General features: G+C 43.8%; 1 protein-coding gene across 2 annotated transcripts; it reads left to right on the top strand.

The window, feature by feature from the left end:
* The first annotated feature begins 919 nt into the window (after nucleotides 1–919).
* Nucleotides 920–25,117, top strand: Ccsap (centriole, cilia and spindle associated protein). Of its 2 annotated transcripts, none has more exons than XM_004854690.3 (3): nucleotides 920–2,044; nucleotides 19,751–20,019; nucleotides 21,168–25,117. In XM_004854690.3, exons 1-3 carry the CDS (start codon nucleotides 1,687–1,689, stop codon nucleotides 21,351–21,353), a joined length of 813 nt encoding a protein of 270 aa, XP_004854747.1. In that variant the 5' UTR covers nucleotides 920–1,686; the 3' UTR covers nucleotides 21,354–25,117. The 2 variants fall into 2 exon arrangements, with proteins under 2 accessions (XP_004854747.1, XP_012931217.1); XM_013075763.3 differs by having other exon boundaries at nucleotides 924–2,044; nucleotides 19,748–20,019.
* The last annotated feature ends 238 nt before the right edge of the window (nucleotides 25,118–25,355 follow it).

Here is a 25,355-nt window from a genome sequence, read left to right as displayed (position 1 = left end):
CAAAAAAAAAAAAGAATTGGTTGGGGGGATCAGAGAAGGCAGGTGTGGACACTGAGCAAAGGTAGTAACAAAGGTGTGCCCTAGAACACAATAGCCAGGAGTTTGGAAGGGTGGCCTGGACCTCCAGGGAGGTTTAGACATTGATGCATCTATGTCAACCTCTAGACATTGAGATATGTATACTATGGTCCACAAGGGTAGACACTGCCATTCCTGTGCAGAGGCAGCATGTGAAGACAGGTAACCCCGCCAGCCTCCACCCTCAGCAGAACACCCATGTGTAGGGAGAGCTCAGCACACCTGCAGAACCACAGGAACTCACAGTCCCAGTTGCTTCATACCACTAGACTCTGTGGAGAGCCATGCAGCAAGTTAAAATGGACTGGGCCCTGCATTTCTGCTATGGCTGCTTGGCACCCTTTCTTCCCCATACTGAGTATTTATTAAGGTTCTTTTGGTTGTAAACATCAGAAACCAACAGAACCAGCTTAAACAAAAAGGGGATTTGATGAGAAAGTTTCTGAGAACTGCCAAGGGAGAGAAGGAAGGTTGCCAGGGAGAAGGGAAGTCAGCCTCTGTGGAGTCAGCTTCAGATGGTGGAGTCCTTCCGCATAGCGCCTCCCGGCCAGCCCGGTCACTTCGGGTTCTCAGGAGAGACAGTCCCCTGGGCCAGCGTGCACCTCGGTGTTTCAGGGGAGATGGGGGCAGGACTTGGACACGTGGGGCAGGTAGGGACGCCCCCCCACCCCGTAGTCCTCCGGACGCAGCCACTCTGCATAGCGACTGTATCGAGGCTCTTTTTAATAACAGGGAAGGAATTATTGTGGGGCGCCTTTCCACACTATCAACTGCCCGTAACACTGTACCCATACCCACAATGCAGAAGAAGCAGTCGCGGGTTTTTTGTGCACACGCGACCCTGAGCGGACAGCAAGATTTTAATGCATATTTTAACACGTTAGTGCGTTGAAACAAAAGGGTTTGTACTAAAGGAAAGACAGGCTGAAAGCCAGAGTAACAGGTGTTCCGAGCAGACAGGAAGGGAGCGGGCCCAGGACTTTGGGGACACGGTGCAAGGCCACAGCGTGGCGGGGCTGGTCACTCCTCGGCACCGGTCATCTTCCCACCAGGCGCGTCCCGCCGGGGACAGCGTCCGCCAGAGCCCACACCGGGGCGCGGGCCGGGTGCACGGGGAGGCGTCTACTCCCGGCTGGGGCGGCGCCTTCGCCTCCGGCTGCCGCAGGGTCCCTGACGCCGGCGACATCTTGCCGAGGAGCAGCGACCGCGACCGCGCTTCAGTTGCGGTGTCCTGAGGTCGAGCGGGAACCAGGATAGGGGAGGTGACATCGCGCTAGCCCGGAGAGGCTCCCGCTCGCCACCGCGCTGGGCCAGGGTGCGCGGCCCCCACCGGCCCCGGCACGCGGGGGCCCCAGTCCCCACCCTACGGCCCACACTCCGCCCCGGAACCCTTGGTCCCAGGACGCCTACGCGGGGCTGCCCCGCCCCTTGTGCCGGGCCCCGCCCCGCCTCGGCCTCCCGCCTCCGCCCTCGGCCTCCCCTCCCCGCTCCGCCCCCTCCCTCCCCCTCCGGGCGGGGCTCGAGTTTGAACTGCGCGGCGGGCCGGGCCGCGGGGTGGTCTCTGTTTCGTGAGTTCCGCGGGCGACGCGTGGCGAGCTTCGTGGCACCATGTCCCCGGGCAGCGGGGTGAAGAGCGAGTACATGAAGCGCTACCGGGAGCCGCGCTGGGACCAGTACGCGTCCTGCTACCGCGAGCTGCTGCGCTACCGCCTGGGCCGCCGGCTGTTGGAGCAGGCGCACGCGCCCTGGCTGTGGGACTCCTGGGGCCCCGACGGCGCCTCGGACGGCTCGGCCTCTCCGGCGGCCGACCCCTCGCCCCGGTGCGCGTCTGCCTCGCCCGTGGAGGCCCCGGAGGCCGGGGAGCGGGGCGCGGAGGCCCCAGAAGCCGCGGAGGCCCCAGAAGCCGCGGAGGCCGCGGAGGCGGGGGGCGCGGAGACCCGGGACCAGCAGGACGCTGCGCTGCCAGGTACCTGCCCGGGGGGCGCGCGGTGCGGTGCGGTGCGGTGAGGTGCGGTGCGGGCAGTCGGGCGCCCGTGTCCGAGTGCCCTGGCCTAGCGCTTCCTGTTTCGTGTTTTGGTTAGCTTTCGGGTTTTGTTTTGGTTTGCCTGGTGAACGGAGAACGCGCCTGCCCCGGTCGTTCGAGGAAGGCGTGGCCCGCCCGCACCCTCTCCGCCGCGTCCTTAGGTGGTCGGCCGGACTCCGGAGGGCGGCTGGGCCGGGTCTTCTCTCGTGTGTTGACTGCGCGCCCCACGCGATGAGAACCACGGGGCTGACTTCTTCGTGGTGTGCGACCCCCTGCTCTCGGGGTTCGTGTCAGCGCGCAGGTACCCTCCGCTTCCTGCCTGCCCCCGCCCTATCTCCCTCCGCTGGGCCCGGAGCTGGGGCGCGAGTGCCAGGCGCAGTGCCTGGCACGGTGTGTGTGTGGGGTCCTTCTCGGGGCCCAGATTGGACAGGCGTCGACCCGAGGTCCTCGGATCCTAAGCAAGGACACTGAAATAAACCGCATCAATTTACTGAGAGCCTATTATATATCCCCTCACCGATGTGTATTTTCTCACCCAATGTTCCTAACGGTCGTGAGATGTAGGGCTACAAATTTAATTTGTGTTTTATAAATGAAGAGATGGAGTCTGAGGATGCATGAGCAGAGTCTGAGGAGATGGAACTGAGTGTGAGTCTGGTTCGGCTGTTGGTCACCGTGTTCAGCAGTTCTCACGTCATTCGTGGTGGAGCGGCCTACTGTCATGTCGCTGGAGTCGCTACCGCCCCCTGATGCTTGGGTCATTATTGCTAGAAATCAGCGTAGCAGACAGCGGAGGGAGCGGGAACAGGCCTTCCTCCTAGCCACTCCTGTACAAACCGGCCACCTGCTAAGTTAGGAGATTACTTATCAGACTGAAAGGACTTCTCTTCATTGTCGGTGAAGGAGCTGCCAAACGCCAATGTGCAGTATAGAAGCAGTGTTTAGGGGCATCATAGCACGGAGTGTACCTGGGTTTGCCTCAGAGGTGTGCTTTCCATGGAAATACTGGATCCTCCCCGTGGACTCAGCATCGGGGAAAAGAAAGGATGTTTTCTTTCAGAACTCACCATCACAGTCTCTTTTCCATTGCCAGTCCCAGCAAAGACCCTCATTCTTGCTTTGGACAAGTTTTTTTTTTTTTTTTTTTTTTTGGATCCAGAGTTGAACCCAAAGGTGCTCTACCACCAAGCTGCATCTCCAGACCTTTTTATTTTTAGTTTATTATTTGATACAAGGTCTTGCTAAATTGCCAGGCAGGGCTCTTGTGAACCTTCTGCCTCAGCTTCTTAATTGCTGGGATCACAGGTTTGGCCACCTCACTAGGCTTTTTAAAAATGTTTCAAGTGGGTGCTTTTATATATTAGAGTGATGATCACTCTTTGGGATTGTTATTTAAAAAACCCCACTTTATCTTACTGAAGCTATTTTAACACATAGAATCATGTATTTCTGTACAGCTTATGCAAAAATATGGTGATCCCCAGGCATATGAAGATGCTAACTCCTGCTTGTTATGTGACTGCTTTCAGCTCCACTGGCTTTTCTCAAAGCTGCCCTACCTTGCATCTTGTGATTCCTTTTCCCTTCAACCAACACAGCAGGTTGGTTCACTATCATGATCATCTCAGCTTGTCCCTCTGGGGCCTCCGACCTACTTCTCTGTCTGGTCTGGCTGCTGCCCTGGCCCTGCTGCCTGACAAAGTTACCTCCAGCACAGCCTGACATCTTTCTCTTGGTCTGCCCCTCCTTGGTGGTGCTCACCTTCAGGCTGCCTGAGAAGGAATGAGCTAGAGGCTGGTTTCCTGAGATCTTCATCAGAAGGCAGCTTTACTCCGCTGTCACTCACAGTTGTGGCTGGGTGTAGAATTCTGGGTCAAAAGTGATTGCCTCTTTAAAAATCCAAAGGTTGAGCCAAGGGTGGTGGTGCACCCCTGTAATCTCAGCCCAGGGGAGGCCTGCAGGAAGATCTCAGCCTGGGCTACATAATGAGACCCTGTGTCAAAAAAAAATCCAAAGGTGTTACTCCACCATTTGTCTTTCATAGCCAAGGTGTCACTGCCTTGGGAAGCATTAGGGTCTTCTCTTTGTCCTTCCTATTTGAAACTGGCCATGGTCTGTTTTCCTCCATTGTGCTGGGAACTTGGTAGGTCTGTGTAGTCAACCTCGTGTTTTTAATCCTGGGAAGTTTTCTTGAGTTATTTTCTTATTTTTTTTTTGAGGGGCCTCACCTCTGCTAGGCAAGTGCCCTACCACCAAGCCCATCCCCAGATCATCTTTTCTTTGTTTTACAAGTTTATTTTATTTTTTGAGACAATTTTCCCTTGTAGTTCAGGCTGGCCTCGAACTTGCTGCAATCCTCCTGCCTCAGCCTCCTTAGTGCTGGGATTACAAGCGTGCACCACCATGCCTGGCTACAAGTTTATTTTAAACTGATACATGAAAATAAAAATTATACATATTTAGAGGGTGCTGTGTGATGTTTGTATACATGTATACATTGTGTAATATTTAAATCAGGTTAAGCATATATTCTCAAACATTTGCCATTTTCTTATGGTGAAAACATTTAAAATCTAGCTCTTTGAAATATACAGTACTTTTTGTTTTGTTTTGACAAAACAAATATAGCCCAGGCTTTTTTCTCTTCTTTCTTTTTTATCTCCTAGCATGGAGGATTAATATCCTCAGCCCCATTTTTATTTTGAGACAGGGTCTCACTCAATTGCCCAGGCTTGGCTTGAGCCCAGGCTTGGCTGATCCTTCTGGCTCAGAAGGCACCTGCCACCATACCCCATTTTCCTAAAGACTGGGATTATAAGTGTGTGCCACCACACCCTATTTACTTCTTGATCCTATCTAGTTTTACCCGTTTGATCAGCTTTTCTCCAGCCTGAAGTAAGCACCATTCTACTCTCAGTATCCATTGATGAACAGATAGTTTCCATTTCTTGGCTACTGTTAATAGTACTGACATGGGAGTGGAGGTGTCTCTTCTATATACCAATTTCATTTCCCTTGGATATATACCCATTAGTGGGATTATTGGGACTTATATTAGTTCTATTTTTCATTTTTTGAGGAACCTCTATGCTGTTTTCCATAATCATTCTACTGATTTACATTTATACCAGGGATATATAGGTTCTCTTTTCTTTGCAACTTTGGCAGCTCTTGTTATATTTTGTCCTTTTGATAGTAGCCATTCTCACTGGAATAAGGTTTGGTTTGCATTTTCCTGATGGTTAGTAATTTCAGTATTTTTTTATTTTGGTACGGGGATCAAACTCAGGACCTTGCGCTTTCGAACCTCAGTGCCACTGAGCTAAATCCTGGGCCCATTTCAGCATTTTTTCATGTTTTCTTTCTTTTCTCCTCTCCCTCTCTCCTGTCTCTTCCTTCTTTCCTTCTTGTTTTCTTTCTTCTTTATTGGGGATTGATCTCAGGTACTTTAAGCTTCATCCCTTTATTATTATTATTGTTACTATTTTGTTTTTGAGACAGGATCTTGCTAAGTCACTAAGTCAGTCACCCAGACTGGGCTCAGACTTGCACTCCTCCTGCCTCAGTCTCCCAGAGTGCTGGGATTTCATAATTCTTTTTGTGCTGGGATTTCATAATGCTGTTTTTGAGAGGTGTCTATTTAGGGCTGGTGCCAATTTTAGAATTGGACTGTTTTGGTCAGGGATTTAGCTCAGTGGTTCCGGCACCTGGTGTGCAAGCACAAGTTCCCGAGTTCGATCCCTGGTACCAAAAAAAAAAAAAAAAGATTGTAAAATTGGACTATTTGAAGTTTTTTGGATATTGACCCTTGCTACATGTATAGTTTGTTTTTTCCTTTCTTCCTGTGGATCTTAGATGGATGTTAGAGTTTATGAATGTATTCTTGAATTTTCTAGTTTCTTTTCTCTCCCACTTCCCATCTGTCTTTTTGTTCTGTTTTTCTTGGTAATATTCTGAATCATATCTTCCAACTTGTCATACATTTTTCATTTGTGGGCTCCTATTTGTTTTTAAATTTAAGAAGCCTTCAATTATGTTTTGAATTTGCCTCCTTCCCACCCTCTTTTTAAAAACAGTATGGGGCCGGGGATTTAGCTCTGGTTCCACCGCCTGCCTTGCAAGTGCAAGGTCCCGAGTTTGATCCCAGGCACCGAAAAATAAAAAAAAAAAAAGTAAAAACAGTATGGTTCTTAATTCACGTAGATAGATCTTTTGCTGAAGATATTACTAGATTGTTTTCTTCTCTCAGTTTCTTGAGCATAGTCTTTTATCTCCCCCGCCTTTTCTTTTTGCTTGTAATTCTGTATTGTCATATTCAAGGGTTTTTTCAAATGTTTGATGATTCTTGGCTTCTCCTTATTTAAGATATGGGCACAAAAAGCTCTCCGGAAGTGTGCGTGTGCATGGATGTGTGGGAGATGGCATTACTTGGTGATGTGGCAATCTTTCCCATAGCCAACGTGCTTTAAAGAGTGGGCTAGAGTGTCTCCAATTCCTTATTTCATAGCCCCTTTTTTAGATTAAATTTTATTTTAGAAAAGTTTACATGTGCATAATTTTAAACAGTATGCTTAAAATGAACAAAAATGTTATTCTACCCTCTTCTCTACACATGTCCCTTACGCTTTCCAACTCTTTTTGGCTTTTATTTTAGCACTGACCAGCCTCTTCACATTTAGACTTATTAGTTGGCCTTTTGATTTTTTTTTTTTTTTTTTGAGATAGGGTCTCACTGTGTAGTTCAGGCTGACCTTGAATTCATTATGTAGCCCAGACTGGCCTCGAATTTGCAGTGATCTTCCTGCACACAGCCTCCCATATGCTGGGATTACAGGCATGAGCCACCACGCCTGGAGGCCTTTTGATTTTAAACATTACATATGAATTCACTTATAGGAGATGAACGCTTAGCTCATGATCTTAGTTCTACCATTCCATTCCATCTCAGACATGCACCAACACCCATCCCAGTACTAATCCTTACAGTATTAACTCTGTAACTTTTTTTGTATAATCGCTGTTCAGTGTATGAATTAAGGCTAGGTAAATATGATTTGCAGGTGAGCCATGTTAAATATTCAGTTATTTTTTCTCTGTTATAATTTATTTTTCCTGAAATTAATCATTGCTTCACTTTTTTGTTTGCTTAGTTTTTGTATTCCTATGACTAATTCAGCCTGAAATAGTCCAATAGTATTGTCAAACTTGTACATTAAACACAATAGAGGTTTGATTGATTGGATGTTTTCCTTGGAGATCTTCCTTGGAGCCCTTAATCCTCCTCCTATCCAGTCTAGACTCCACTGTTCAGGTCCAGCTCAGCTGCTGGATGGGGTCTTTCTCCAATGTGTCTGAGAATCCTCCCACTCTGGGCTTTGAGCTGGGCCTGTACCTTGCGCACCATAGGTCTTCTTTTTCCTTTGCCTGTTCCTTCCTTTTGGCAAACATATCCTCTATAGGTCCTTGTGTGGGGATTTGGGGTTTTGTGATGTTGCATGTCTGAAAATGCCAAAGACTGGATTGGTGTTTTGGCAAGGCAGAGAATTCTAGATGAGGAATTTTGTAGTCACTGTTATTATGCTGAACCCTAGTACTGTGCTTGCTTTAAGCACTATGCTGTTCTGACACCTGTCCTGTTTGTTATATGATGCTCCCTTGGAGGTTTTGTGTGTGTGTGTGTGTGTGTGTATGTGACTGAAACTTTTAGGGATTCTTTTTATTGCAGGTGTTCTAAAATTTGGATGATATCTTTTTCCCCCGTCCTTCCTTAGGCTGGGCCTTTTCAATTTGGAAGCTTCTTTCAGTTCACTATTTCTTAATATTGTTTGATTTCTTTTGCCCTTTTTTCCCCCTTTCTTCTATAATTATCTTTGTTTGAGTGGCATATCCTTTGAATCAAACTTTTGACATTTTTTTAACAAGTTTTAATATTAACTTTTTTGGTTCTGTTTTCTGGGAGAACTCTTAAGTTTTATATTCCAACCCTTATATTAAAACATTGAGTTCTGGCAGCTTTGCTAAGATTCCCGAGGTCACTGTTTTTGATGTCATATGTTCAATATTCTTTCCCCACCGCTCCAATTTTTAAAATAAATTTTATCCCATTTCCCCCTTCCAATATGCCCTCCCCTCCAATTTTTGAATCCTGTCTTTTAGTCTTTTTCCCACTTAAATATCCCTTGAGAGTTCTCTTAATTCCCTGCCATGTTCTTTAATGCAAGTTTTTGTTTTTTATTAGATATCTATCAGTGTTTTCTTCTTTCTTTCTTCTCTGAATTCAACCCAAGAGTACCCTCCCATTGAGCTATATCCCTAGCCCTCTTTATTCTTTTTATTCTTTTGGTACCGGGGATCAACTTGGGACCTTGGCTTGTGAGGCAGGTGGTGGCACCAGCCCTCTTTATTTTTTATTTCGAGACAGGATCTCACAAAGTGCCCAGGAAGGACTCCAACGTGAGATCTTTGCTTCAGCCTCAGTACTAGTGGCCCTGCTCCTGTACTCAGGCCCTGCTCATGGTTAGGAATGAGTCCCAAAGTGCTCCCCAGCACATGTGTGTGGACAGCTGTCAGCTGTAATCAGATGAGGACCCAGCTGTTTCCCTAGTAGACCCCAGAGCTTCATCCCTGCTGGTATCTTGTGTGACCTTCCTCAGATGGTCCCCCAAATGCTTGCCTCAGGAGCAGGCCTGGCTGCTTCAAGCCTTGACCGTGGGGACAGGCTCTGAGGCAAGTTCCATCTGCACTGTGAGGCCTTCTCCTGACCTTGTTTTCAAGAAGGTGTCACCCTGACTTCTGCTGTGTCTAAGGGCTCAAGTTCCAGTCCCTCTACTGCTCCTTCTCCAGACAGCAGCCCATGTGCTTTCAGGTTGGGAAAGGAGCAATACCCTCCGTGAGGACTGGGGGGAGAGAATATGGAACAAGCACCAATTGGTGTATAGCAGAACTACTCTGAGCCTGGGGACACTTTGTCTGATGGGTGCTGCCTTTGCTGTCTTCCAGGAGGCTTCAGGCCTGGCCTGGCTGGACTGTTACTGGACTCACATGTGTTCCCCTGTGCTGGCCCTCCTTGTAACAAGCAGTTGGTTCCCAGGACAGCGAGCTGATATGGAGCTGGCCAGAGACCTCACTGCCCTTTCTCATCCTCTCCCACCCTGTTCTGTGTTTGCTCTGGCAGTTACACAGTCCACCCAGGTTCAAGGAGAGCATGGGTTCACCCCAGTCCTCAACAGAGACACATCCATGTTACACTAAAAGGCATGGGGTTGGGGTTCTGTTGGACCCTGGATTTTGGGAAAGACATCCTGTGGCCCCAACCTCTGCTCCTTCTGGGTTCAGCATCTGTCCTGCCTTCCCTCCTCTCTTGCCATCAGGATTCATCTCATTCAGTTTAAGTTTTGTTTTGGTTTTTTGGTACTGGGGATCGAACTCTGGTCCTTGAGCTCGCAGCAGGCGGCGAAACCACTGAGTTAAATCCCTGGCCTCAGGATTCATCTCATTCAGTATCTACTCATCTCTTATCTGCTGCCCCTGAAATTTTATTAGCATTTTTTGCGTGATGTCATCTCCTTGTCTTTTGTCGTTTACTTTAGTAGGGTTTGGAGAGGAAGAGACTATAAGCGCATGTCTTTGTGTTTATTTAACCCAGACTTCCCCCATATGCTTTATTCTTTTCTTTCTTGAACAGCTTTGCCAGAGGTTTGTGGGTTCATTTAGTTCCCCTGACCAAATAACTCTTGGCTATGTAGATTCATTTTTATTATATTCTTTCATTAATATTTTTTCTTTCATTAATTTTTGACCATTATTTCCTTTCCTTGGGCTTATTTTGCTTATTAATACTTTCTGTGGTGGATATTATCATTGGCATTTTTTTTTTGAACCGGGGATCGAACTCAGGTCCTTGCGCTTGCGAGGCAGGCGGAGGAATCACTGAGCTAAATCCCCTGGCCCCACCATTGGTATTTTTTAAAAACTCAGACTATACAGTAGAACTCCTGTGATGAGGACTACATCTGTTTGCTTCACCCAGCCTGCGGTCATTGAGCTCTTGACTATGACAAGTGTGGCCAAGGAACCAGATCAGATCTTTCCTTTTATGTACTTTTAATTAATTTAAATTTAATTAGTAAATTTATTTATTTATTTATTTTTTGGTACCAGGGATTGAACTCCTGACCTTGCACTTTCAAGGCAGGCGGCAGAACCACTGATCTAAATCCTCGCCCCCTAATTAGTAAATTTAAATTAAACTATTAAATTTAACTTTAACTATTAAATAGTCTCATGTGGCTAGTGGGTTTTGTATTGGGCAGTACCATTCTAAGTCAAGACTGAATTAATTTTTAAACTGAAATTATTTTTGTTTGTGTGTTCCATCAGTTACTGAGAGACTGCCATAACTACTGGGAAATTCTGGCTTTGTTTGCTTGAAAATATCTTTATTTTAAACTTCATTCTTTCAAATAGGATTTTGAAAACATATACTTATATATAATTATTGTGTACCAGGCACTATTTCCAGAGTTTTATAAATATTAAAATTACAGTAATACACTCCACCTTTTTCCTTCTGTATTTTTCATCTTTGTCTCTTACTGCAGTTAATTTTCAAGTGTGTCTTTTTCTTTAAGTACCAAGGACAAGCATGCTTATTTCACAGTCTATAGATGATAATTTCAGGATCTCAAGCCTATTGTTCCAGCTGCTGCCCCCTTCCTGGCTTCTTCCCTGGAGTGCCTGGCAATTGTGTTTGAAAAGCCTTTGTGGAATCACATGGGGCCTAGGGACTGACAGGAGACAGGAGATGACTGTAAGTCCTATGCTGGGACCAGGGAGTGTTAGCCTGGGACAACTTTCTGTATTTCATTCAGGCCTTTTGTGAATCCAAGGAGGGTTGGTGCAGGAGCCTATTGTTATCAGACTTGCCAACTCCTCTGTTTGCTGCTCTGTCCCTTTCTCCACTTGCTACCTGGCACAAAGATTGCTCATCCTCATCACTTTGTTTTCTCTGTGATGTTTGGAACGGTTAATTGCTCCTTCCTGTTCTTTCTTTTGTTTTTATTCTTTTTGCTCTTTCCTTTTCTGAAACTCTTTCCTCAGGTCTCTTCTGGTTATTGTGCCCCTCCTTGGGTCCTTTCTCTGCCCCCTTATGAAATAAGACTTCCCAGGGACCTGATGGTACCCTCTCACTTCTGGCTCCACATTTCTTTTGTGTGACCATCTGGACCAGAAGCCCTGCTTCTGTCCCCAGGGCTTGCTCCAGCCTGCTCGGTGGCTCCACCTGCTGGGACCTTGTCTTCACCCCTGGGAGGGCCTTATCACAATTGCTCGACACCTAGGGACCTTCGGCCTTCAAGTCCCTGGTACCATGGTACCATGGTGTCTCATCAGTTCACGTGTCAGTCTAGCTCAGTCCTGCTGGGTGGGCTGTCTGCTCTCAAGGAGCCCCATTAAAGGTATCCTTTCCCCCACCCCTGTGCTGGGCAGGTGTTGATCACAAGGGCCCAGGTGAGTCTGAGCACTGTTCTGATCCCTGAGCCCCTGACCACCTGCTGTCACTGTTGGTTACCCTCAGACTATTTGTCATCTTTTGGGGGGTACCGGGGACCGAACTCAGGACCTTGTGCTTGTGCGGCAGGCACCGGAACCACTGAGCTAAATCTCGCACCATATTCGTCATTTTTTGCTTGGCTGACTTGTGTACTTCACTGGCTGATCAAACCTATCCTTTGTGTTTGGAGCTTGAGGCCTGAGGCCTCCTTCCTAAAATGCAAACAGGACCACATCATTTCTCAACCTAAAATTCTTCAGTGATTCTCCATTATTATCCAGATAAAGTGAGAACTCCTGAGTTTGAGCTGGGTATGGTGATGCGTCCCTGTAATCTCAGCACTCTTGGAGGCAGGAGGATTGCAAATTTGAGGCCAAACTGGGCAGTTTAGCCCTATTCTGGACAGCAGGGTGGGAAGGTTGCCCCACATTCCCTGGGGTCCAAAGTACCACAAAAAACAAATAGATGACACACAGCCTCCTGAGTTTGACGTAGAAAGACTCTGTTTCTTCCTTGCCACTCACTCTAGGCCTTAGCCTTAGATTTCTCTTTGTACTAGTGATTTTAAACTATTTGTAATCCCCTCCCCACTCTGTGCTTTAAACCGGCCATTCCTGCCTGCATCCTGGCACCTCTCCCCTGCTTTCTTTTGGGCCAGCCCTGGCTTGTCCTTCAAACTAGGTCATTATTGCTTCCCTGGGAACTGGGCTAGAAAGGAAGAGAGGAGAAAGTGGTCCCACTTGAGGTCCTTTCTCAGCATCATTTCACTACACAGGTCCTGCCCTGCCCTTCTTCCCTTTGTCTTGATCCCCATGGTCCCTCTTTCCCTTTTCCTGCATTAGGGCCAGGCGAGGAGAGGAGAGGGTATGGACACAGCCCTCAGAAGTGTTTGGCCAGTGAGTAGACCTGGTTGTGTGATCACATGGTGCCTGGCATCTGTTCCTGCTGCACATCACCCCACAGCTAGTATGAAGAGATGGACACACATGGGCAATACTAAAGCAGGCTCGGATGTGGGTCACTTGTGCCTTCAGTGTTTAGTAATAAATGAAACGGTTTAGTAGAGTTAAGGTCAGTGCTGGGGGCAGAAACTTTCCTGATAGTCAGCAGCTGCTCTGTCTGAACTGCCCACTTAAGGTCCACTCTGCCTCAGAGAATGGGAAACAAGGGGAAGCCAGGCTGCAGCTGGGAGCATTGGGGATGGACCCCACAGGGGTGGGGGAGAGAGGCTCTGTAACAGCAGAAGTGACTGAGAGCTCTAATTCAAATGCATGTTTAGGTGGAAAGGGGACAGATTTACAACAGGTTTATACAAGATAATATATTTTATTAAAAAAGAAGGGAGTAATAAATAATGGCAAAATCCTAAAAGGTGATCAGGGGAAATTAGAGATATCCTGGGCAGTGTCCTTAATACCTGATGTCTACTTCAGGCTGGGCAGAAAGGTTCCCCACCATCTCCCCCACTTCCCCATTACTGATTACACGATGTAGCGCTATGGGGATCATGTCCTGAATCCCAGAGTTGGTCACATCCAAGTGTTGAACAAGCTTCCTTCGCATCTCTGGCTTTTCATGCTGGGGGTCCAGAGATGGGCACCCTGGTAAGTAACTGTGGCGACTGCTCCCCATTGTGACAAGGGCCTGCCCAGTTAAGGTGGCCAGTCAGCCATTAGGAGGAACAGATGAGAAGTGGTTTTTATAATCATGGAATGTCAAAAAGAAATGAGATTCGGGAACTCAAGTTGAGTAGCTTAAAAACTCACTTTTTGACCGAAATCTTCCTGAAACTAAGCATGGGGGTGATTGGGTTTACTGTGGGGGTTGTGCAGGAAGCAACTGGGCTTGGGTGCTTTCAGTATGGCATTGAGATGCTGACTCTTGAGAGACAGGGGTCTTAGAAAAGACTTGGTTCAATGTTAGTATATTTGTTATTTATTTTAAAATGTGATGGCAGTTTAAAAGTTATTATGTAAACTTGTTGCTATATTTCCGTTTTAAGTAAAACTTGTGAGTTGAGCCTAAGGTTAAAAATGTTGCTGAGTTTATGAAACATGATTTTTCAACCCAAACAAAGTAATTAAGTATAAATTAGATTTTAAGGTATTTTCATCCTGTTTTTTCTTTTCTTTTTTTTTTTTTTTGAATTCCATAGTAATTTTATTTTTTGCTTTTCTTTTTCTTGTTAAATTCTTTTATTGGTACATTTTAGGTATACAACACAATTAATTTCTCACTGGGAATTGTACCTTTACATAATGCATCTTGGTTCTTATTTTTTTCCCCATTCCTAGCCCTCCCTTCACCCCCTCCGCCCTTCCCTATTTACAAAGACTTTATTTCCATTTTTTCCATTTCTCAGCATTTTTCCTTTCCCTTCTTTCCTTTCCCCTGCCCCTCCCGCTACCCCTACCCCTACCTCTTTGGACCTTTTCTTCCTATTCTGCATTATCAATTATTCATTCTAATCATTGCTACATTTTAGGTATACAATATAATGACATTCATCATTGGAAATTTGCACCTTTACATAATCTCTCTTGGTTCTTATTTTTCACCCTTGCCCAGCCCTCCCTTCAACCCCTCCATTCCTCCCTATTTACAAAGATTTTGTTCCTATTTTTCCATTTTCTCATATTAATCCCATTCCCTTCTATCCTTTCCCCTAGCCCTCCCACTTCCTTCCCCTTTGCCCCTTTTCTTCCTATTTCACATTACCTATTATACATTTTAGTCCTTATTTACACTTTCAGTTTCTCACACCAGAGAAACTATTCGGTATTTATACATGTGTGTCCTATTTATTTCACTTAAGAGTATCGCCTCAATGTGGATCCATTTAGCTATAAATGTCTCTAATTTCTCATTTTTTATGGCTGAGTAGTACTCCATTTTATAAAAAAACCCACATTTTCTTTATCCAGTCTCCAGTTGATGGGCATTTGGGCTGCTTCCAAGTTTTAGCTATCACAAACTGTGCTGCTATGAACATGGGCACACATATGTCACTGTGGTATGATTCTTTTAATTCTATGGGGAAGATCCCCAGCAGTGGAATAGTGGGGTCAAATGGGATTTCCAGTCCTAGTTCTTTGAGGTATCTCCATACTGATTTCCACGGTGGTTGCACCAGTCTACACTCCCACCAGCAGTGGAGCAGGGTTCCTCTCTCCCCACAGCCCCGCCAGCATTTGTTATTGGTTGATTTCATGATACCAGCCATTCTTTCTGGAGTGAGGTGGAATCTCAGTGTTGTTTTCATTTGCATCTCTCGAATGACCAGTGATGTTGAACATTTTTTCATGTATTTATTTGCTATTTCTACTTCTTTGTCTGAGAAATGTCTGTTCATTTCAGATGCCCATTTTTGGATTGGGTCTTTAAATTTGGGAGGTCTGATCTTTTTAAGTTCTTTATAGATTCTAGATAGTAGACCTTTGTCTGAAGAAAAGCAGGTGAAGATTTTTTCCCCACATTGTGGGTTGTCTCTTCACACTGCTGGTGGTTTCTCTTGCTGTGCAGAAGCTTTTTAATAAGAAGAGATCCCACTTGTTGATTTGTGCTAGTTCACGGGCAACTGAGATTTTGTTCATAAAATCTTTTCCTACTACACCAATGTCTTCAAGAGTTCTACCTAACCTCTGTTCCAACTGGTTTGGAGTTTCTTTTTTAATATTTAGATCTTTGATCCATTTCAATTTTAGTTTAGTGCATGGTGAGAGATATAGGTCTAGTTTTAATCTTTGGCAAGTTGAAAGCCAGTTTTTCCAGCACCATTTATTGAAGAGGCTATCTTTCCTCCCTTGAGGGTGTTTGGCTCCTTTATCGAAGATGAGATGGCTGAATGTGTCTGGCATTGTTTCTTCATCTTTTAATCTGTTCCACTGGTCCTCAGGTCTGTTTCTTTGCCAGTACCATGCTGTTTTTATCACAGTAGCTTTGTAGTATAGTTGCAGGTTGGGGATTGTGATACCCCCTGCCATGTCTCTGTTAACTAGAATTACTTTTGCTATTCTGGGTCTCTTCTTGTTCCAAATGAATTTTTGGATTGTTTTCTCAAGGTCCCTGAAGTATGCTGCTGGGATCTCAATTGGAATTGCATTCAATCTATATAGCAGTTTTGGAAGTATGGCCATTTTCACTATATTAATCCTTCCTACCCAGGAGCAGGGGCTGTCTGTCCATTTTCTGATATCATCTTCAATCTCTCTTTTCAGAGTGCCATAGTTTTCAGAGAAGAGGTCTTTGATTTCTTTCATTAGGATGATTCCTAGGTATTTCAGTTTTTTGGATGCTACTGTGAAAGGAATTATTTGCCCTATTTCTCTCTCAGTGAGTTTGTCATTCATGTAGAGGAAAGCTATTCATTTTTGTGTGTTGACCTTGTAACCAGCTACTTGACTGAATTTGGTTATTAAGTCTAGAAGACGTTTGATGGAGTTCTTGGGGTCTTCTGTATAGAGTATCATGTCATCTGCAAACAATGACAGTTTGACTTCTTCATTTCCTATCTTTATTCCTTTTATTTCTTTCTCTTGTCTAATTGCTGTGGCTAATGTTTCCAGAACTATATTGAACAAGAGTGGTGATAGTGGACATCCTTGTCTTGTTCCTGATTTTAGTGTGAAAGATTTCAGTGTTTGACCATTTAGTATGATATTGGCTGTTGGTTTTTCATAGATGGCTTTTATCAGTTTGAGGTAGAGACCATCTATTCCAATTTTTTGTAGGGTTTTTATCATAAATGCATGTTGGATTTTGTCAAATGCTTTTTCTGCGTCCATGGAGATAATCATATGGTTTTTGTCCTTGGCTCTATTGATATAGTGTATTACATTGATTGATCTGCGTATGTTGAACCATCCCTGCATCCCTGGGATGAATCCCACTTGATCAGAGTGTATGATCTTCTTGATGATCTTCTGCATTCTATTTGCCAGTGTCTTATTAAGGATTTTTGCATCTATGTTCATTAGTGAGATTGGCCTATAGTTTTCCTTTTTGATTGGGTCTTTCTCTGCTTTGGGGATCAAGGTGATGCTTGCTTCCAGGAATGAATTTAGGAGTATTGCTTCCCTTTCAATTTCATTGAAGAGTTTAAACAGTAGTGGCAGCAGTTCCTCTCTAAATGTCTTGTAGAATTCAGCAGTGAAGCCATCAGGGCCCAGGCTTTTCTTAGTTGATAAGTTTTTAATTACATTTTCAATTTCATTGGTTGATACTGGGTTTTTCAGAATTTTTAGGTCTTCTTTGTTCAACTTTGGTAATTCATATGTGTCTAGGAATCTGTCCATGTCTTCTGTGTTGTCCATCTTATTGGCATATAGGTTCTGGAAGTAGGTATTGATGATCCTCTGGATTTCTGCTGGGTCTGTTGTAATTTCACCCTTTTCATTCCTAATTGCATGGATTTGGGCCTTTTCTTTCCTTTTTCTGATAAGGTTGGCTAAGGGTTTGTCAATTTTGTTGATTCTTTCGAAGAACCAACTCTTGGCTTCATTGATTTTTTTGTATCGTTCTCTTAGTCTCCATTGCATTGATTTCTCGTCTGATCTTTATAATTTCCTCCCTTGTATGAGCTCTGGGGTTGTCCTGCTCTTCTTTTTCTAGAAGCTTGAGGTGCAGCATCAGGTTGTTTAATTGGGCTCGTTATATTTTCCTAATATGTGTATTCACTGCTATGAATTTCCCTTGTAAGACTACTTTCATTATGTCCCATAGATTCTGATATGTTATATTGTCATTGTCATTTAATTGAAGGAACTGTCTGATTTCTTCTCTAATTTCCTTTGTGACCCATTGGTTATTCAGAAGTGTGTTGTTCAATTTCCACGTGTTTATGAAATTTTTTGAGTTTCTTTTGCTATGGATCTCCACTTTCATCCCACTATGGTCTGATAATATACAGGGGATAACTTCAGTTCCTTGGCACTTACTTAAACATGTTCTGTGTGTGAGTATGTGGTCTAATTTGGAGAATGACCCATGTGCAGCTGAGAAGAATGTGTATTCTGATTTTGTGGGGTGGAAGACTCTGTAAACATCTGTTCATTTGTTCAAGAGTTCGATTGAGTTCTAGTATTTCATTACTTATTTTTTGTCTAGTTGATCTATCTATTTGTGACAGTGGGGTGTTGAGGTCCCCCACTACAATTGTATTAGTGCATATATGACTTTTCATTTCCATTAGTATTTGTTTTATATAGTTGGGTGCACGAGTGTTTGGTGCATAGATATTTATGATTGTCATCTCTTCCTCTTGGATTCTTCCCTTTACAAGGATGTAGTGTCCTTCTTTGTCTCTCTTAATCAGTGTTGGTTTGAAATCTACTTGATCTGGAAAGAGGATAGCTACTCCTGCTTTTTGGGGGGTTTCTGTCACATGGAGTATTGTTTTCCACCCTTTAACTTTCAGTCTATGAGTTTCCTTTTGAATTAAGTGTGTTTCTTATATGCAGCATATTGTTGGATTTTGCTTCTTGACCCATTCTGCCAGTCTATTTATTCTGATTGGTGAATTGAGACCATTAACGTTGATGGTTATAACTGAAACATATTGACTTGTCATTGCCATGACTTTTTCTTTTTGTTGGGTTCTCCCCCTTTCCATTTAATTTCTTGTCATGCCAGATGGGTTCATTCTGCTTTGCTTCCTGGGGTTGTGATCCTCAATGTCTGTTCCTAGGATATTGTGTAAAATTCTTTGGAGTGCTGGTTTGGTATTCACAAAGTTCCTAAGGTGCTCTTTGTCATGAAAGTATCTTATTTCTCCATCCATTTTGAAAGATAGTTTTGCAGGGTACATCAATCTGGGTTGGAGGCTGTTTTCTTTTAGGGCTTGGAATATGTCACTCCAAGCTCTTCTTGCCTTGATGGTTTGTGTTGAGAAGTCTGCTGTGATTCTGATGGGCTTTCCTTTGTATGTGATTTGTTTCTTTTCTCTAACTGCTTGTAGAACTTTGTTCTTCTGTAGAGTTTCTGGAATTTTAACAATTATATGCCTATGTGTAGATTTTTTTTGATCGAGGCTATTTGGAGTCCTATATGTCTCACTTATCTGTATGTCAAGTTCTTTTCCCCTGCTTGGGAAGTTTTCTGCCATTATTTCTGTGAAGAGTTTTTTTATGTCATCTCCACTCTCTCCTGTTTCTTCATTGACTCCAGTCAGTCTTATGTTATTCTTCTTTGCATCATCTAGCAGCTGCTGGATTGATTTCTTGTGTTCCCTTACAATTTTGAAGCAATTTTTCTTTTCCTGGTTATTAATTGCAATTTTATTTTCTCTATCTGAAATTCTGTCCTCACATTGGCTCATTCTGCTGTGTAGATTTTCAATGGAGTTTTTCATCTCCTGGAAACTATTTGCATCTGTTTTATGGATTCCATTTGTTTCCTATGTTGGGATTCCATCATGTTCCTCAGCTCCTCTCTAGATTTATTAATCATGTCTTGCACTAGGAGTACAATCTTTGCTGTTATCTGAGAAATTATTTCTGATTTCATTTTTTCCAGATCCCCTTTTGTTGCCAGTTCAGTGGGTCCAGGTGGTTGAGTATCAGAGTGTTCCATCTCATTTCCCTTTGGGGTTGCTGTAGGTGATCTGGAAGTCTGGTTTTGAGACTTATTTACGTGTTTTCTCATTTCGACTGGGAGGGTGGGGGGCAGTGCTGTTGGTGCCCCTGAGGATCACCTCCTCTGAGCTGAGAGAGGTGGGACAGGGCCCGGGAGCGGCGGTAGGGATGGTTGCCCAGAAGCTCCTTCCTCTGGGCTGAGAGAGGCGGGACAGAAGGCGGCCCAAAAGCCCTTTCCTCTGGGCTGGGGGCAGTCGGAGGGATGGCGGCCCAGAAGCCCCTACCTCTGGGCCGGGAGCGGCGGGACCCAGTAACATTGTCTGGTGGTCCGGTGTCCTTTGCGTCTTTGTAGTGTGGAACCAGGTGGCTGTACAGAGGAGTGGGGTGGTGGTGGTGGTGGTGGTGGTGGGGGTGTCCAGTGGATTGTTGCCGGGCCGCGGGTGTGTTCCGTGCGACTCGCAACCTCGGTAGGGCGTCCACAGACCTGCCTGTCTGCGGCGGGCCCTTTTGCTTTTTTTTTTTCAGAAGCACTGCCAGTGGAAGACGTAGAAGAAAAACCCAAACAACACACCAAAAAGGAAGAGACAGATAGGCTACCCACCAGTGTCAAACCTCGACAGCAGCCAAGTGCCTTATTTGCCAGAGGAAACAGGAAAGCCCCCAAAAGTCCCCAGAGGTCATTGAGTAAAATAAAAGAAAACAAGCACCCCTTTGCTCTTTACGGCTGGGGAGAAAGACAGACAGACACTGGGAGCCAGAAGACCCACAATGTCTGTGCATCTGCCCCTGTGCGTGAGGTGAGCCTGGCCACGGTCTTGCTCTCCCCTTGGAACATCACTGGGCATCACTGGGCCACTGGGTTGCTCTGGAGGTGTTATGGGGCCTGCTTTACCAGCAGGAGGTTTCTTGGTATTGGTTGCTTGGAGAAAAGGGGTTTTGGGCTGGTGGCAGCTGGTGCCGGCAGGGTTTTCTGACCCCACACTGGAGACATCATAGTTCTCCAAGGCCCAGAGGTACAGAGGAGCAGCACAACCAGGGCTGGCAGCTGCCCACTGGGATTTGCCATTGGCCTCTTGAGAGGTCTCCATTTCCTTCAGGTTTGATGACCTGGCACCTTGACTTCTTTATCATTGGTGCTTCTTATTGCCCAACACCTACTGGAGCCTTCCCTTTGCTCTTCTGAGCAAATCCCACTGTTTTCCCTTTTGTCCTTATTGGGTACATTTTGCACCCAGGAGCTTGTCTCTGTCAGAACCTGAAACATTTCAGAAGAGAGGACCCTCATGTGTGTAATTGTGGAACAGTTATGTATATTAGCATTGTTACTGTGACTGCAGCCCAGAGCAAGGGATGCATTAAAAGAGGCAGGAAGAAGAAGTGCAGACTGTGAATTGTGATTAAACAATCAGAGTTTCACTGAATAGGCTCTGGGCTCAGCAGATGGTGTTATTTGCAGTGAAATTTGAGACTGGAGTCTGTTCTCTAACAAAGGACCTCTGACAAGTTCCTGGGATTGATTTAATAGGATTTATCCTGTCAAGGGACAAAGGATGGTAAAATCCCTTGACATTGCTTTGTGTGCTACTTAAAATATTGAAATTTCACTTAATGAAACACTTATGCATGCTTTGTGGAAAGTAGTTCCAGCAGTTTCCTGGAAGTAATTTTAGAAGTATATACAAATTAGTCACTTAAGACTTCTATCTAAAGTTTAATTTTCTGTGGCTCAGTTTTGCTGTTACTGGTCATGGGTGAGCAATAGCACCAGGTGGGGGGGGGGAATGGCTTTTCTGGGGAAGCTTTTATACAGAATTGTGAACATAGAGGCGGGGCTTGATGCCCTGTTTCAGGCAACCTGGGGATGGGTAGAGTCACTGTGTATATTCTTAAAAATTAGTACCAAAGCCACTTAAGTCATTATACTTTATATTTGAACTCTCCTTAGATTCATGAGTCAGCATTACGAGCCAAGAGCAGAAGACAGGTGGAGAAACGGAGACTGGCTGCACAGCGGCAGCGTGCCCACTCAGTGGATGTGGAGAAGAACAGAAAGATCAAGGCCTCCCCAGGGTCTTTGGCAGACAACCCTTGGGTGACCGAGTACATGCGATGCTACTCGGCCAGGGCATAGATAAGAAGACAAGACAAAAACTATTAAACCAGAGTGGACATAGGTTGAAGAAACCAACTGGTTATGCAAGGCTTTTCTTTGGGAATTTTCAAAAGATTATTTTATTTTGTTGAATATTGGTCACCTACCTCAGCAGTAGGGCAGACAGTTGAAGCCATAGACATTTGGTTATTTATGAAGACAAATCCCTAAACCTCTGATATTCTTGGAAGAGTTTTGTTTTAAAGCATCTTAATCTTTTAATATACTGACACCAAATGCCTTTAATTGGCTACAGATGCTTACCATCCCATGTCCTCTACAAGGAAGGTGGAGCCCGTTATCATCCTGTTCCCAGTTACTTCAGATGCCATGGTAGTAAGATCATTCCATCCTCCAACATAAGACTCATTTTTACTTACTTCGGTGTACTTTTCTTTGAGAAAAAGCATCAAAGAATTTGTAATGAAACTGGAACTTTGGTAGATCCTGAGAAGTCAAATTTGTATTTTAGTTCACATCACTTTCATGTAGATTGTGATATTTAAAAATTATCTGGGCTGGGTGAGGGTCACTTTTTCTCTTTACATTATCATCTAGGCACTTAATAGTGTAATAGTTCAGATACATTCCAGTAAGTGAGTGGCAGTGCAATATGTGTGTAGAGTAGTAATGAAGCTTCTTTTGAGTCAAAGAGTGTCACATTTTCTTAATTGCAAGATTTTTTTTTAAGCACACACAAGGTACAGTCTGGTCTTTTGACATGCACCCGCTGTGGACTTTTGCCTCTTCTGTAACAGCTGGCCATGACATTGGGAACTTAAAATCTGAAGTTATGTGTAATGCACTGAGATTGTTTGGTCCATGGAGGGGGTGCAATAGTAAGACACCCATTAGGGATGTTGCCCACCCCCACCCCATCCCCTTGCTGTCTGTACTTTTTCTTCTGAAGAACTCAACAAAGTCTTGATGTACAATACTTTAGGTTGAATACATTACTATTTGATTCCTGGCTGGTAGATCTTAGCTAAACCTTAACAGGAGAGTGGTGCAATGTGTAAATAGTGCTTCTTCCCTTTAGTATAGCTGCTTTTTGGGTAAAAAAATGGTTTTAGAAAAAGATTGTTTCTCATCAAATGGGAGTGTTCTCTGTCCTGCACAAGAACATCTCCTAGAAGGATTTGTGGTATGTTCTTTCAAGATCAGAAAGGTACCATGCCTATGCCCGCTTAGCGTCTGAAGACGTGTGGATGAAAACTTGGTGTTAGGTGTGAGGTTGAGCTTATTCTTGATATTTTTACTCTGAGACTTTGAAGTATGATAATTTTCAGAACACAAGCTGGTTACATTTCACATAAAACTGTCACATTGTCATCTTGTAACTGTTGAGCTTTAAAGATGCATACTGAAGGATTGTGAGGGTTTAAGAAAAAAACCCTTTAAGATATTTGTGAATTTTTGCATAGTCCCTTCATGTAGAGAGTTCTAGTCATTGATATGTATATTTAATGAGAAAATTCTACATGTTGTCCAATACGACCTTGCTCATAATTCTGGTGGATTGTGGTGGTAACCCTTGTAAGTCTGCACACTGCAGGTATGCGAAGATCATGTGACTGTGGCACCTGTGACGACGGTTAGGCTGTTTTGTGAAAACTTCCTGTAGAGCCATGTCTCGCAGGTCATCTTGCCATCCATTGTGGATGAGTCACATGTGACAGTGTCTGATGGGTTGGGAGTGGCAAAGCCCTCATAGGTGGGCTGCCTAACCTACCAGATTGTGAATAGTTGGACTTTCTCGCTAGCTTAGAAAACAGACTTGCGTTTGTGCTTAACACTGAAAACTCCAAACGGAGGAGGTGGATCTAGAAGACAATATTGTGTACCACCCTCCCTTTTTTTTAAGTAGAGGAAAAATAAACACAATTTTTGAAGAATTTTTAATGCACCCCAAAACAAGTAAGTATGAATTAGTTATGAATCCCCCTCCTATGTTCAAGTGCTTAATGGTTAAGATTTCTTTTCCCCTTTTTAAAAAAGACTGGCAATTATCTTTTGATACTTAAAATTATCTATGAAATTTTTAAAGTTCTAATAATTTTATGGTCATACCTTTTTTATTCTAAGAAGTAATGTGGTTTTAATCATGTTTCTAATTCTTGGGACAAAATGCAAGATAGTGAGAGTTCAAAATTACCTTTCATGTTGGAAAATGTCTAAAAATGTTTGAGAATCAAGTGAAATTTAAAAAATGCTACATAAATCTTTTTAAATTTTTAAGTTTTTAATTAAAACAATTTGTCCTAAACATATTTTTGATTTTTTTGTGTTACTTTTACCTGAAAATTAGTAATAGAATATTAAAGTAATAATGTCTAGCACTCTATAGGACCTGAGTGATTAAGAAGAAAATATGAATCTATTCTTCTGACTACTCTTGTTCAGAAGGTGTCTGAATATGTCATTCCTGGTTGTTTGCTCACTTACGCCATAAAATTCCTGAGTACTTTCATGGTTTCTTTTTTTTTTTTTTTTTTTTTGGTGGTGCCTGGGATTGAACCAAGGGCCTTGGATATGCTAGTCAAGCAGTCTACAACTAAGATATATCCTCAGCCTTTCATATTTTTTTATTTGAGATAGGGTCTTGCTAAGTTGTTGGAGATAGCCTTGAACTCATGAGCCTCCTGCCTGAGGCATTGTAGTAGCTGGGATTACAGTCCTGTACCACCATGTCCAGCTTTTACTCTTTTTTAAAGTTAGCTGAAGGTATAATTGGTTGTAGGTTATTTGACTTGCACACAATGCACATGTTCATTTCATATATAGTATCTTTGTGTTTCATTGTCAGTTGCTGGCAACTCAAAAGGACTGTACGCTTAGGTTGTGGGACCGGGACCTGAACTAAAGTTGCAAGAAGAGAGCAAGCAAAGTGGTTGTTGGGATATTGGTAGCCTTAACTTCAAATAAAGAATCCTGTATAATTTTCCCAAGAAAAAATCTGTAGCATCTTTCCCTATCCCTATCCCTTGACTGCTGTAGTAGGCATAAACTTTGTAAATGGAATGTTAGAGTTCTTGGTGCTTACAATATCCTAAAGTGTTATAGGCAAAGAGGGTGAGAAGCAAAGCACATTTTGGAAGTGAAGCCAAACTTCTGGGTGAGTTGACTGCTTTGGGAATGAGTAGTTCATGTGTTGTATGTTTAACTGGGTGAAGCTGGTGCTGCTTCATTCTGCCAGTGCCTGACCCATAGAAGGTCCTTCCTGTGTGGTCTCTGATCAGTATCTATTTAAAAAATGGTGATCCTAAAATTGTGACTTGGTCGTTTAAAAATACTTGCTCTTGAAGTGGGTCTTTGTACAACAAAATGAATGGGAGTTATTCAGGGTAAGTGTGCTTGATAACAAGCCCTTGCATGGGGCTGTGTTTAGAGTTTCAGCCCAAATCTGCCTCTCCTTGCTAGTGTTAGATAGGACAGCACTGCTTGCTCCTTCAGTAATTATTTCCGTTTTGAAATTCCAGATACCTGAATGAAGACATTAGAGGCCTCTCTTTGGATTTGTTTTATAATAACAAAATTTATTTAGGGGAGGTTTCCTGTTACTCTATGCTTGTTTTGAGCAACATGATCACTATCATTCTGGAAGAACAAAGGCTGAGCACATAATCACGAAGCTCAGACAATGGGGGCATTGGGTAGTATTTTCTAAGAACTATGTATTATTTTTAGCTTATATTTAATATTGTATATGTTTGGAAAAATGTGAATAAACTTAATTAACACTCCAGGCCTAGCTATCTTGTTTTTATTTTTTTAATTTTGAGACAGGGCCTTGCTATGGAGCCCAGGCTGGCCTTGAATTTGTGACAGCCTGCCTTAGCCTCCTGAGTGCTGAGATTATAGGTGTGCACCACTGTGCTCAGCTTAAGACTTCTTATTTTGTAAAGAATAATTGTTAGTGCATAAGTGGCTTGAAGAAAGTGGTCATGCCAAATCCTACATGGATCTAATTAGATAAATGTT

This window comes from Heterocephalus glaber, unplaced genomic scaffold (genome assembly GCF_053883595.1).
Source record: "Heterocephalus glaber isolate CG9 unplaced genomic scaffold, H.glaber_assembly_v1.0 deba00001472, whole genome shotgun sequence".
NCBI lineage: Eukaryota > Metazoa > Chordata > Mammalia > Rodentia > Bathyergidae > Heterocephalus > Heterocephalus glaber.
The sequence above is the reverse complement of the archived record's forward strand: the minus strand, read 5'-3'. Positions and strand labels throughout refer to the sequence as shown.

Coding starts and splice junctions, on each gene's coding strand:
- Ccsap (XM_013075763.3), top strand. CDS start 1,687: ATGTCCCCGGGCAGCGGGGTGAAGAGCGAGTACATGAAGCGCTACCGG. Junction 2,045..19,747: donor GCAGGACGCTGCGCTGCCAG/GTACCTGCCCGG, acceptor TTTTTTTTTCAG/AAGCACTGCCAGTGGAAGAC. Junction 20,020..21,167: donor CATCTGCCCCTGTGCGTGAG/GTGAGCCTGGCC, acceptor AACTCTCCTTAG/ATTCATGAGTCAGCATTACG.